We start from the raw sequence: 11371 nt of genomic DNA on the forward strand, positions 1-11371 counted from the left end.
GTCTTTGCCCAAGCTAGGGTAAATCCTGTGTGCGTTTTTCCACACTCGCAACTGAATATTTTCTTCCTTTAAAAAAAAATTCTGCCCCTGATCCCTGCCTGCAGGGTTCTCTAGCACTACACCCTTATCCCGCCCCCAACCCCTACCACTGGACCACTCCCAGCAGAGTTTTAATTTTCGGTCTTGCCCGGGGCCGAGCCTGGCCTAGGCGGGTGGCTCAGCTGGGCTCGCACTCAGCGCTCGGCCGCCGCCGCCCAGCTGCGCGGGGGCGCCCTCCGGAGATGCTGCCGTGGAAGAAACACAAGTTCGAGCTGCTAGCCGAGGCGCCGCCAAGGCAGGCGTCCAAGCCCAAGGGCTACGCGGTGAGCCTGCACTACTCGGCTCTCAGCTCGTTGGCGCGGGCGTGCCCCGAAGGCGCGCTCAGCCGGGTGGGCAGCATGTTCCGCTCCAAGCGCAAGAAGCTGCACATCACCAGCGAGGACCCCACTTACACCGTGCTCTACCTGGGCAATGCCACCACCATCCAGGCGCGCGGCGACGGCTGCACCGACCTCGCGGTGGGCAAGATCTGGAGCAAGAGCGAGGCGGGCCGTCAGGGCACCAAGATGAAGCTGACTGTGAGTGCGCAGGGTATCCGCATGGTGCACGCCGAAGAGCGCGCGTTGCGTCGCCCGGGCCACCTCTACCTGCTGCACCGCGTGACCTACTGCGTGGCGGACGCGCGGCTGCCCAAGGTCTTCGCCTGGGTGTACCGGCACGAGCTCAAGCACAAGGCGGTGATGCTGCGCTGTCACGCGGTGCTGGTGTCCAAGCCCGAGAAGGCGCAGGCCATGGCCCTGCTGCTCTACCAAACGTCGGCCAACGCACTGGCGGAATTTAAACGGCTCAAGCGGCGGGACGACGCGCGTCACCAGCAGCAGGAGCTGGTGGGCGCGCACACCATCCCGCTGGTGCCGCTGCGCAAGCTGCTCCTGCACGGACCTTGCTGCTACAAGCCGCCGGTGGAGCGCAGCCGCAGCGCGCCCAAACTCGGCTCCATCACGGAGGACCTGGTCGGTGAACAGCAGGAGGAGGAGCTGCAGGAAGAAGAGGAAGAGGAGCACACCGAGAGCTACCTGGAGGAGGAGGAGGAGGAGGAGGAAGAGGATCGTGCCAGGGAGAAGGATCCGGCAGAGGAAGAGGCCGAGGCGCAGCGGGCGCTGGTGGTGGCCATGCACTTCGAATGTGGGGACTTGCTGGACACGTTGGAGAGTGGCCGGGAGGAGGCGCTGGGGGGTAGTGGGGTCTCGTTGGGACCCGGGGCGGGGCCGCCGCCTTTGCTGCTGGGTAGCCCCTCCGACGTGAAGGCCGAGCTGTCGCAGCTTATTAACGACCTGGGGGAGCTCAGCTTCGGCAACGACGTGCGAAGCCTGCAGGCCGACTTGCGGGTGACGCGCCTGCTGTCTGGTGAGAGCACCGGCAGCGAGAGCTCCATAGAAGGCGGTGGCCCAGATGCCACCTCTGCCACCGCCGGGGACCAGTCTGGCCCTACGGACCGCGCCAGCCCCGACGAGCCGCGCTCGGGCTGAGCTCCCCGCAACCTTCTGCGCGCGCCCTGCCGCCCCACCGTGACTCCCTAACAGCCTCCTCGACAGCTCCCTGACCTAGCCCTGACACCGCTTGCGCCCAGGAAAGGGAAAATGGGACACTTAAGGCCCAGAGTCCTGCTTCTCTCCCTGAACACATTTGGCTCTGTTTTAAGTGGAGCTCAGGTTGCCTACGGAGATGTGGCTGGATGTGTGGGGATGGGGTGGGGAAACCCTACCAGGAAGGAGAGAGGCAGCCCCTTGGGGTCCGGGGTGAGGGAAATGCCCGCTGAAGTTAGCAAAAGTCCTGCAGGCGTCAGGGGCCCGCCGGCCAGCTTCCTGTTTGTGGGGCAGTTGGGGCCCCTGGAGGAGGGGTTAACTTCCTCCCCACCCCTCACCCGGGAGCAGCCTAGCATTGTCATTGGCATATCATTGAAAAGAAAAAGGAATGTACTCTCACAATGTTTGAGGCTGTTTTTGTGCCGCCTCTTTGCCTCCAGTTTTTTGGCGCAAGAGCTTGGGTTGTTTACCTCAGACTAAGACCCTTGAAATTCTGCCAAATTCCTCAAATATTTGTTTGGGGAGGGGGAGGGGGGAAGAGAGGAAAAGGAAAGAAAGTTGCATTTTGTTTACAGTTAAAGACATCTAATATCTAAAAAAGGAGTTTTCCTTTAGAAACACACACACCTTCATCCTGCTCAAAAGATCTCACTCCATGATACTGTGTAAAATATTTTTGCACTGTTGTGAAGTATTTTTGACATCTTTTTTTGTACATAACTGTTCTCAGAGCTGGATGTTTATATCTTTTGCTGTGCAAAAGGGACATGTAAAATGTTGTTCAGTTGTATATACAGAAATGTGTATAAAACATTTTGTTATTTTTGAAGAGTAGCACTGCTCTGGTTCTGTTTGCCCGCCAGTGGGAAGAGAATAAAAAGGAAAATTGAACAGAACAGGTGAGCTTCTGGAACTGCTGCTGAGAATGCTTGGGAGGAGGGGGGAGGAGAGGGTGTGTCCATCAACAGGATGGTGTGGTCAGACAGTGCTTGGCCTCTGCCTTGCTTGAAGGTGAATAGGGGAGGGAAACCCACTTTATAGGAAGCCTGGGGCCCCTCTGGCCCTTTGCCACTCTGGGTACTGTGGCTGGGGACAGCCTTCTCAAGTATATTCCATCTTCTTCATTAATTCACTTCTGTGAGTGTGGGTTTTCTCTGGTCTCTGAGTTCTGTTCCTCACTCTCAGACCTGCGAGGTTATTTAGGGAGGAGTGACTTTCGACATCTTGTGAGGTTTTACGAGGTTTGTGCTAATGATCAAGTGTAAGAATACGATGTAATCTTTTCCTTTACAAGCAGCTCAGGGAGTTTTAAAGATGAACTCGAGACCCAAAGAAGGAGATTTCTGAGAAGTGGGAGAACCTTTTTTTTTTTTTCCCCTGGGAGGAAAAGCAAGGAATGGTGTGGAGGTCAAGGCAGTGAAGAGCTGTTAGAGTTTGGTGTGTGTGTATGTCTTAGGGCTTTCATGCTTTCTGTTTGTTTCTGTTGTAAATTCCAAACAGATGTCTCTAATTTGGCTACACCCCGGTCAGCTAGAAGTTGTAATAAGATGCTGCCAAAGCTGTGCCTTCTGCAAATTGTTTTTTCCCTTTGCCCCTTTGGGCCCCTTTGGTATTGCAGAAATGGATTGCACTCCTGGCTTTCCCTGGTGTCCTGAGGCCCCTTTGCTTTATTTTCATCATAAACATGTTGTGAGCAACTAGACCCAGAGATTTTAAGGAGTCTAGGATTCACTGGAGCCATAGAGGAATGGAGGACGAAAGATTTTTCTTTCTAATTAATGGGAGTGGTTCAGGCATAAGACTATCTTTAGAAAAGCAAAGCAAAACAAAGGGTGGGTGGGAAATATTAGTAAAGTATTCAGAGTCATTTCTTTTTTAAAAAAATATATTTTATTGATTTTTTTACAGAGAGGAAAGGAGAGGGATAGAGAGTTAGAAACATTGATGAGAGAGAAACATCGATCAGCTGCCTCCTGCACGCTCCCTACTGGGGATGTGCCCGCAACCAAGGTACATGCCCTTGACTGGAATCGAACCTGGGACCCTTGAGTCCGCAGGCCGACACTCTATCCACCGAGCCAAACCTGGGCCAGAGTCATTTCTTAAGGGCATTAAGACAAGGTCCAGGCCTTCGAACCTATGACCATGTTTTGGTTTGGTTGAGAGTCCCTGTCCCTCTCCTTGAATACCTCAGATATGCATCATTGAATGACATTTTAAAACCCCCAGCTAGAGAGAGGTCAGGAAAGTCAAATCCCACCCTACCTGGGCACCCGCATCGTGTGCCCTCCACTCTCTTCTCACCTGACCAGCAGACAGCTGTGTGGGCCTTCACTCTCTTGCATGACTAGATTTCACCTTTCCAATGATCTCCACACGTTGCCAAGTTCCTTTGCTGTTTAAAATTGATGAGAACATTAAAGAGGGTGGGGATCATATAAGAGGGTGGGGATCATATGGATAATACTTGGAGGTGGGGCAGGGTCTGCATGTCTTCATTCTTAACCAATTTATGTGTCCAGTGAGAATGCTAAGGTTGGCTTTCATCTGTGACCGATGGGGGTATGGTGATTGGTCAAAAGTTCAGACAAATGACATTTAAACCAGCACCATCAATAAATATAAGGCAACTGTCTGGTTTTTCCTCTTGTCTGATTTATAAATAAGGAAGGGGGTGTAGGGGTTGTGGAAGGAGGAAGAAGAAAAGGAGCTGACTGCAAAAGAACCAGCTCCCTTCCTCCCCCCTTGTGCCCTCCTCTTTCCTCCTCCCTCCCCTCTACTTTTGGCTTTTATCCTCACTGCACCCTAGGGCTCTGCTGATGTAATTCTAGAAGAGATGTGAAGGTGATACATGATTCACTCCTCTTACGTCTCAGTCTTCCAGGGATGATATCACCAGCGTAAGAAGAGATGTGTTAAATGAAAAAAGAAACACAAAACAAAGCTGAAAACTAATTTGCTCCTGATAACCAGAGGGGAAAGAGTGGTCTGACAAAAGCAAAGCTAAGCACAGTCGGATGAAATGCGTTTGCCAGAGAGCACCCGAGGACTGTCGGGCTTGCTCATCCAAGTCAGCTTTCCTCCTTGCAAGGTGAGAGTCGTGTTGCTCCTTTAAGTAACCCGATGGTTCTTTACATGCGGCGAGACACTTTCCACAGCCTCCCCAGCCCAAGCGATCATGCCCAACAATGCAGCTCCGACTGCCTGGAGCAGGAGTGCTTTCTGCAGCAGGAGAGACTGCTGCAGGTTGGCAGCGTGAGTCTACGCATCAACGTCTCTTGTTCATTTGTACAGTTTGTTGCGTGTTGAGGGGGAAAGAGGGAGGAGTAGGACAGTGTAAAATAAACAATAGTATTACCCTCTCAACTATTACAGTTTCAAAGAGCACCCACTCCACACACACACACACACACACACACACACACAGACACACACACAGACACACACACAGACACACACACTCCTCCCTAAAGAAAACATCCCTCTCCCTGCCCTACCATCAGCAGAACAGTAGATTTTAAACAAATTCGAAAGGCTCTGTCGTACTAAGAAAGCATGATTTCCTCCGAGGGACAGAGTTGCTTTTAATGGTTCTGCTTGTGAAAGAGAGAACTGGCTGTGGAATCCATTCCTGGCACGGCAGTGGAGAATAAAGAACCTCATGGGAGTCACCAAGGATCACGAGGAACATAAAAATTCTATTAGGAGCAAGTTGCCCTCATTTCTAACAGGATTTAGTAATTTAATAAGCAGAACTCTTTCCTCTGTGTGGTGTGCATCAGTAGCCCCAGCATCTGCTTGCAAGTGATGCATGACGGAGCTAGAAGTGTGTGTGGACTGCTGGGGCGAGGAGCCATGTTGACATGTGGGGAACTACTCAGGGCTCCAGGAGGCCAGGGGGCGCTGGGGCCAGGGTGCTCCGTACTGTAGGTACCAGCCTTTTCTGCAACATGGCCATTTCTGGATCTGCTTTACTCTTAGCTGGGGCCCTTCCTGCTCCTGCTGGCTCATCCGTGTTCACAGGCCACAGTGTGGCTTGGACCAAACCCTCACCACCAGCTCTTATGGGACCCAATTTGAGCAGCCTTAATGCCTCACCACCATTTTATTTTGGTGGTTTGAATGGCTAGGTGGGCCTGCAGGTTGGCACTGGTTCCTTCCCCTCTCTAGGGCTGTTCAGTGGCATCAGCAAAGGTCCTTGTTTCTAACCTCCATGGAGAGTAGCCCTTCTGACAGCTTCCTCTCCTGCATCTCCTCTTCATCCCTCTCCCAGGCCACTCCCTCCTGTAGCACATCATTCTCCTCTGGCTTTTATTACCCAGCTTCCCACCTGATCCTGGCTTCACTTCTCTTCCTTCCCACAAACCTAGCTCAGACCTTAAATCACCACAAAGAATAGAAAACCCAAACTCTAAGGGAAAAACAAACCAAGTAAACATTTATCAGGCGGCACCACTCTTGCAATTCCAGGGCATACTCTGGTCCTGCCCAAACGTAGAGATGAACGAACTGAAGCAAAGAAGGATGATGTTCTGCTAAAAAATGGATCAAGACCCAGGGGTCCAAACTCTTAAACCCATGCTCTTTTCACATTTCTCCAGTTTTTATGACATATAACCAGATTTTTAGCTTTGTGATGGCAGAAATTGACACCACACTGAAGATAAATTTTTCTTTATTTTCCCACTCCATATATGGTAAATGCTTGATGATAAATATTTGTGATGCCATTTATTAATGTGCCACTCCCACCACCCAGTGTGAACGAGTATCTACTAGCTGCACCATGCTAGCGGTAGAAAAATCAGGTGTCTGTCTTCCTGGGAAGAATGCTCCTGGTGGGTGGGTGGCAGCCCCCAGAGGAACATGGTCTCCTCTTCCTTCCATCCCTGAGATCTAGTCTGGCAAGAACTTGCCCTAGAAGAGCAGGTCTATTTTAAGGTTGAGGGAGCTCTCCCCATGGCATCATGAATATTATTAATCATCTCTATCCTTCCTGGTTGGCTGAATTACCCAAGGACAGGCATGTGATTTTAGGCATCTCTGGTTCAGCAAACTTAACACAGAGGTTGGCGTTTAGTAGGTGCTCAGGAAATGCTAAGAAAGGAATAAAGAAGTGGTTCCATTTCAGGCTAGGAGAATAGGTCTGGTAAAGCTCAAGGTCATCACCCAAATGGAGGAGCAAAGATTTTAGAGAGCAGAGAAGATTAGGATTCAATTGACTCCTCAACTCTACATAAGGTAGATTCAATTCCCAAGGTTTTCCTTGGAATTTTTTGACCTTCTGAGGGAGGGGTGGTTGTAGTTTGGAGAAGGAAGACTTACTTGGAATTGGCTTTGAATGGCATTGGAGTCGCATCCCTGCTCATTTCAGTTCCAAGGTTATTGCCAGAGCTCTCTGATTTGAGCCAAATGAAGGGAGGAAGCCTGCTGGGAGAACCTTGGTTCAAGGCCTTGAAGTGACTTGGATCCCTCTGCACTGACTCAGTCAAGCCACTTCTCTTCGCTAGCCTCAGGATTCTCATGGGTAAAATGGGTGGGTTGGATTAGATAAGAGCAAGACATTCAGCACAAATATGTTTTAAAATATGTTTTTATTGATTTCAGAGAGAGGAAGGGAGAGGGAGAGAGATATAGAAACATCGATGAGAAACATTGATGGGTTGCCTCCTGCATGCCCCCTACTGAGGATCAACCCTGAAAGCCAGGCATGCACCCTGACTGGGAATCGAATGGGTGACCTTTCAGTGCATGGGATGATGCTCAACCAACTGAGCCACACCAGCTGGGCATCAGCACACATGTTTTGAATTGAAGAAGGAGGAAAGTTAAGGTCAAATGTGTTTCTGCCTTCTTCCATCCCCTAGTGCAGTGGTTCTCAACCTTGGCTGCATATTAGAATCACCTGGGAATCTTTTTAAAATCTTGATTTCTGGGCCTCATCCTCTGGAAATTCTGTTTCTTTGTAATGGGGTGGGGTCACAACATTAGTAACAAAGAAACAGAATTTCTGGAGGATGAGGCCCAGAAATCAGGATTTTAAACAGATTCCCAGGTGATTCTAATGTGCAGCCAAGGTTGAGAACCACTGCCCTAGTGGGACAGAAAAGAAGAAACCTCTGACCCTGGGCTAGAAACTGTCTGGGGTTCTAGGGGTAGAGTTCATCTTTAGGGCCCACTGTGGCCTGGACCATCACCAGAGTCTAATTTGGAGGTGACGTTCCTTTGGCCAACCCAGAACAGTAGTTGCCTGTGAGGCACCTCTTTCACTACCTCAAAACTGTGAGGCCATGGTATATCTTAAAATGGTGACTGACACTGAAATTAAGGGCCAGGTTAGGGCCAGCTTAGGGCCCATAAAATGACTTTGCTAAGATCATTCAGCAAGTTGGGGCGAGAACTCAGGTCTCCTGACTCCAAGTCCTATACTTTTCCCCTTGTATCTTTGGGTTGGGATAACTTAGTTTGGAAGCAGCCCAGATCTATCCAAGGAAATGTGGAAGAGCCCAAGTGTTTGATCAAAGGCCATGTGGGCACCTGTCAGCAGGGTGTTTTGTTTATCCAACAGCAGAGGCTAGAACCCACCTGCACCAAGCCAGAGGACAAGAGGGAGTTGCCGAAACCGGTTTGGCTCAGCGGATAGAGCGTCGGCCTGCGGACTGAAGGGTCCCAGGTTCGATTCCGGTCGGGGGCATGTGCCTGGGTTGCGGGCACATCCCCAGTGGGAGATGTGCAGGAGGCGGCTGATCGATGTTTCTCTCTCATCGATGTTTCTAACTCTCTATCTCTCTCCCTTCCTCTCTGTAAAAAATCAATAAAATATATTTAAAAAAAAAAAAAAAAAAAAAAAAGAGGGAGTTGATAACCTGGGGAAGCTTCCCATCAACCCTTGCAGCAGGCTGGGAGCCACTCCCATTCTGGATTCTTCTCCTAGTAGAATTTGCTCTTAACTGCTTGTCATGGAGTCTTCCTTCTCTTGGTTCCAGGATTAGCCAATAATGGCTCAAGAGGTCACCAGCTGACTCTATGATCTTTGACTCTTTCTCGCCCTGAGAGCTAGACAGAAGGTCAGTGCTTCTCCAGTCCAGTCCCTTCTTTTTACAGATGAGGAAACTGAGATCTAGAATTGACATTTTATAAGGGACTCTTGAATATTAAAAGGCTTTGAGATATAAGAGGCCAAATAAAAAAGCTATTTCAAGCAACATGAAGGGAGGAAACTAGAGTAGGCAAGAAGAAATATTTTGGTGCAAGGAGCACCTCTCCTAGCATCATAATCCATATTCCTATAGGTTCACTTTTGCAGCTGACCTGTTACACAGAGAAAGAGAAAGTGATATTTCTAAGGTGACATGAGTTCACGAGCATGGGAATGGGTGGGGGGTGGGTAGGGCCCCTGGATCCTGCATCAGCACACTCTCAGTTCTATGCTGCAGCTCAGGGCTTGCGAATGATTCCCAGGCACTATCTACAGATCTACAAAACCATCACCAGTTCCTTTTCCACAGCTGCTGTCTGGCTTCCTCTGCAGATAAACTTGTCTCAGCCTTTGCATGCCATCTTGCCCTCAGTGTCCCTGATTCCCAGGGAAAACTGCTCACCACCTGATTTCCAGTAGAGAAGCCCATCTCTGTAAAAGAGCACCACGTGATTAGGTGTTCCTGTTTGTGCCTGGATGAAACCATGCTGCTTGTCTGAATGAGATGTGCAGACACATCAAGGTGTGTGGGGCCTTTCCTCTTACGTATGCAGCAGCAATTACAGATGAAGGAACCTCGCAGACCCTTTTGGATGTGTTCACATTGATGAAGTCAAAACGGGTTTCAACCTTATACTACTATATATCTGCCTTTCCATTCCTTTGACCCAGATCTTAGCAAACTACCAATATTAACGGTCAAATATGGGATTGAGGGGCTAGGGAGGGGTGGGGAGCAGTGTTCTCGTGGGCAAGGCTACAAGGCATAGCTGAAAGAAAACTGGACTTGAGATCTGGGCCTAGCCCTGGTTTTTTGAGACATTCGCTCTGTGATCTTGGGCAAGTTTCCCTTTGGGGATAGTTCTTTCTGTGAAATGGAGATACTGTAGTAATATTTAACCAAACTACCTCTCAGCTGGTCTGGAGGTTCAAAATCTAAATATTGGATGGGTAAGTGCTTTGAAAAATGCAGTACAGGAAAGGAGTGGCTGCTGATGGAATATTCAGATTGAAATAACACAGTTGAGATGAGGGAGCTTTCCTAGGGCTTCCCCACAGGGCAAATGTGTACACGGGCTGGAACATTTTCCATGAAACATATTCCAGGGCCCAAGGAGGGAAAAAAGACAAAAATGAGGAAGTCATCTATTAAATAGAGGAAGCAGTAGGTGGGTATTTAAATGGCAGGTGTCATGTGGAAAGATTATGGGCTAATTTTCTGTCTGAAGCCCTAGATATCCACATGTACTATGTGCCGCCATCTCCAGCCCAATCGCTTCCACCAGCTGTGGTAGGAGAGCATGGTAGCTGCCTGTGCTCTATGGCTGGATTTTTTTTTGTTCCCTGAAATGGGATTCATTTTGTCAGCATGTGATTATCAGCCCACATCAATATCTCTAGTGTGATTAGTATTCTATACTCAGACAGACAGACACATAGACACACACACACACACACACACACACACACAACTTCCCAATACTTTCCATACATATTTGCAATTATGATTTCATTTACCTCTCAAATAGATGTTCCTGAAATCAACACGATCCCCCTAAAGCAGGGGTGGGCAAACTTTTTGACTCGAGGGCCACAATGGGTTCTTAAACTGGGCCGGAGGGCCGGAACAAAAGCATGGATGGAGTGTTTGTGTGAACTAATATAAATTCAAAGTAAACATCATTACATAAAAGGGCACGGTCTTTTTTTTTTTTTAGTTTTATTCATTTCAAACGGGCCGGATCCGGCCCGCGGGCCGTAGTTTGCCCACGGCTGCCTTAAAGTAATCCTAGACTATTTTCTAGAAATGGAGGTTCTGAGGTTTTCCTTGGGAACATTCCATGTAGAGTACACGCAAGAATACTTAGGCCCTAACCGGTTTGGCTCAGTGGATGGAGTGTCGACCTGAGGACTCAAGGGTCTCAGGTTTGATTCCAGTCAAGGGCATGTGCCTTGGTTGCAGGCACATCCCCAGTGGGGAGTGTGCAGGAGGCAGCTGATCGATGTTTCTCTCCCACCGATGTTTCCAGCTCTCTATCCTTCTCCCTTCCTCTCTGTAAAAAAAAAAAAAAAAAAAAAAAAAAAAAAAAAAAAAGAATACTTAGGATCCCCTTGTCCTGATGAAATTGTGGTGTGTGTGTTCTTGTGGGTATGACTGGGACTGTGCTTAAGGATGAATATGAGCTGTATTGTAAACTCAAGTTGTTGTGGTTGGCATTAGTGTGAAATGATCAGTGAAAACTCAGTGCAATGAGAGAGCTATGCTGATCCGCCCAGATTCCTGCCAAGGAAACTTCAAATCACATTACCCTTTCCTTTCCATGGTAGTCCAAGTTTTCTCTTTTGTTTGTTTTTAATCTTAAAAGGTTCTTAAACTAATAGAAATAACTAGTGCCCTTTAGGAATGCTCTGTATTGCTGGAGGCCGTGATTCAAAGTGGCCCGCTGCTAGAATGGCCATAGATTCTGGTTTTCTCAGGACAGTCCTCATTTATGCCCAATGTCCTCACATAATTACGGTTGTGTGTCACTTAATGATAGGGATATGT

The 11371-nt window shown here is 48.9% G+C and overlaps 1 protein-coding gene across 1 annotated transcript; it reads left to right on the forward strand.

Moving 5' to 3' along the window:
- Positions 1 to 219: 219 nt before the first annotated feature.
- Positions 220 to 4983, forward strand: FAM43A (family with sequence similarity 43 member A). Its single transcript, XM_081088352.1, has one exon. It carries the CDS (start codon positions 282 to 284, stop codon positions 1566 to 1568), a length of 1287 nt encoding a protein of 428 aa, XP_080944478.1. The 5' UTR covers positions 220 to 281; the 3' UTR covers positions 1569 to 4983.
- The last annotated feature ends 6388 nt before the right edge of the window (positions 4984 to 11371 follow it).

This window comes from Myotis nattereri (genome assembly GCF_964212035.1).
Source record: "Myotis nattereri genome assembly, chromosome: 3".
In the NCBI taxonomy this organism is placed as follows: domain Eukaryota; kingdom Metazoa; phylum Chordata; class Mammalia; order Chiroptera; family Vespertilionidae; genus Myotis; species Myotis nattereri.

Coding starts and splice junctions, on each gene's coding strand:
- FAM43A (XM_081088352.1), top strand. CDS start 282: ATGCTGCCGTGGAAGAAACACAAGTTCGAGCTGCTAGCCGAGGCGCCG.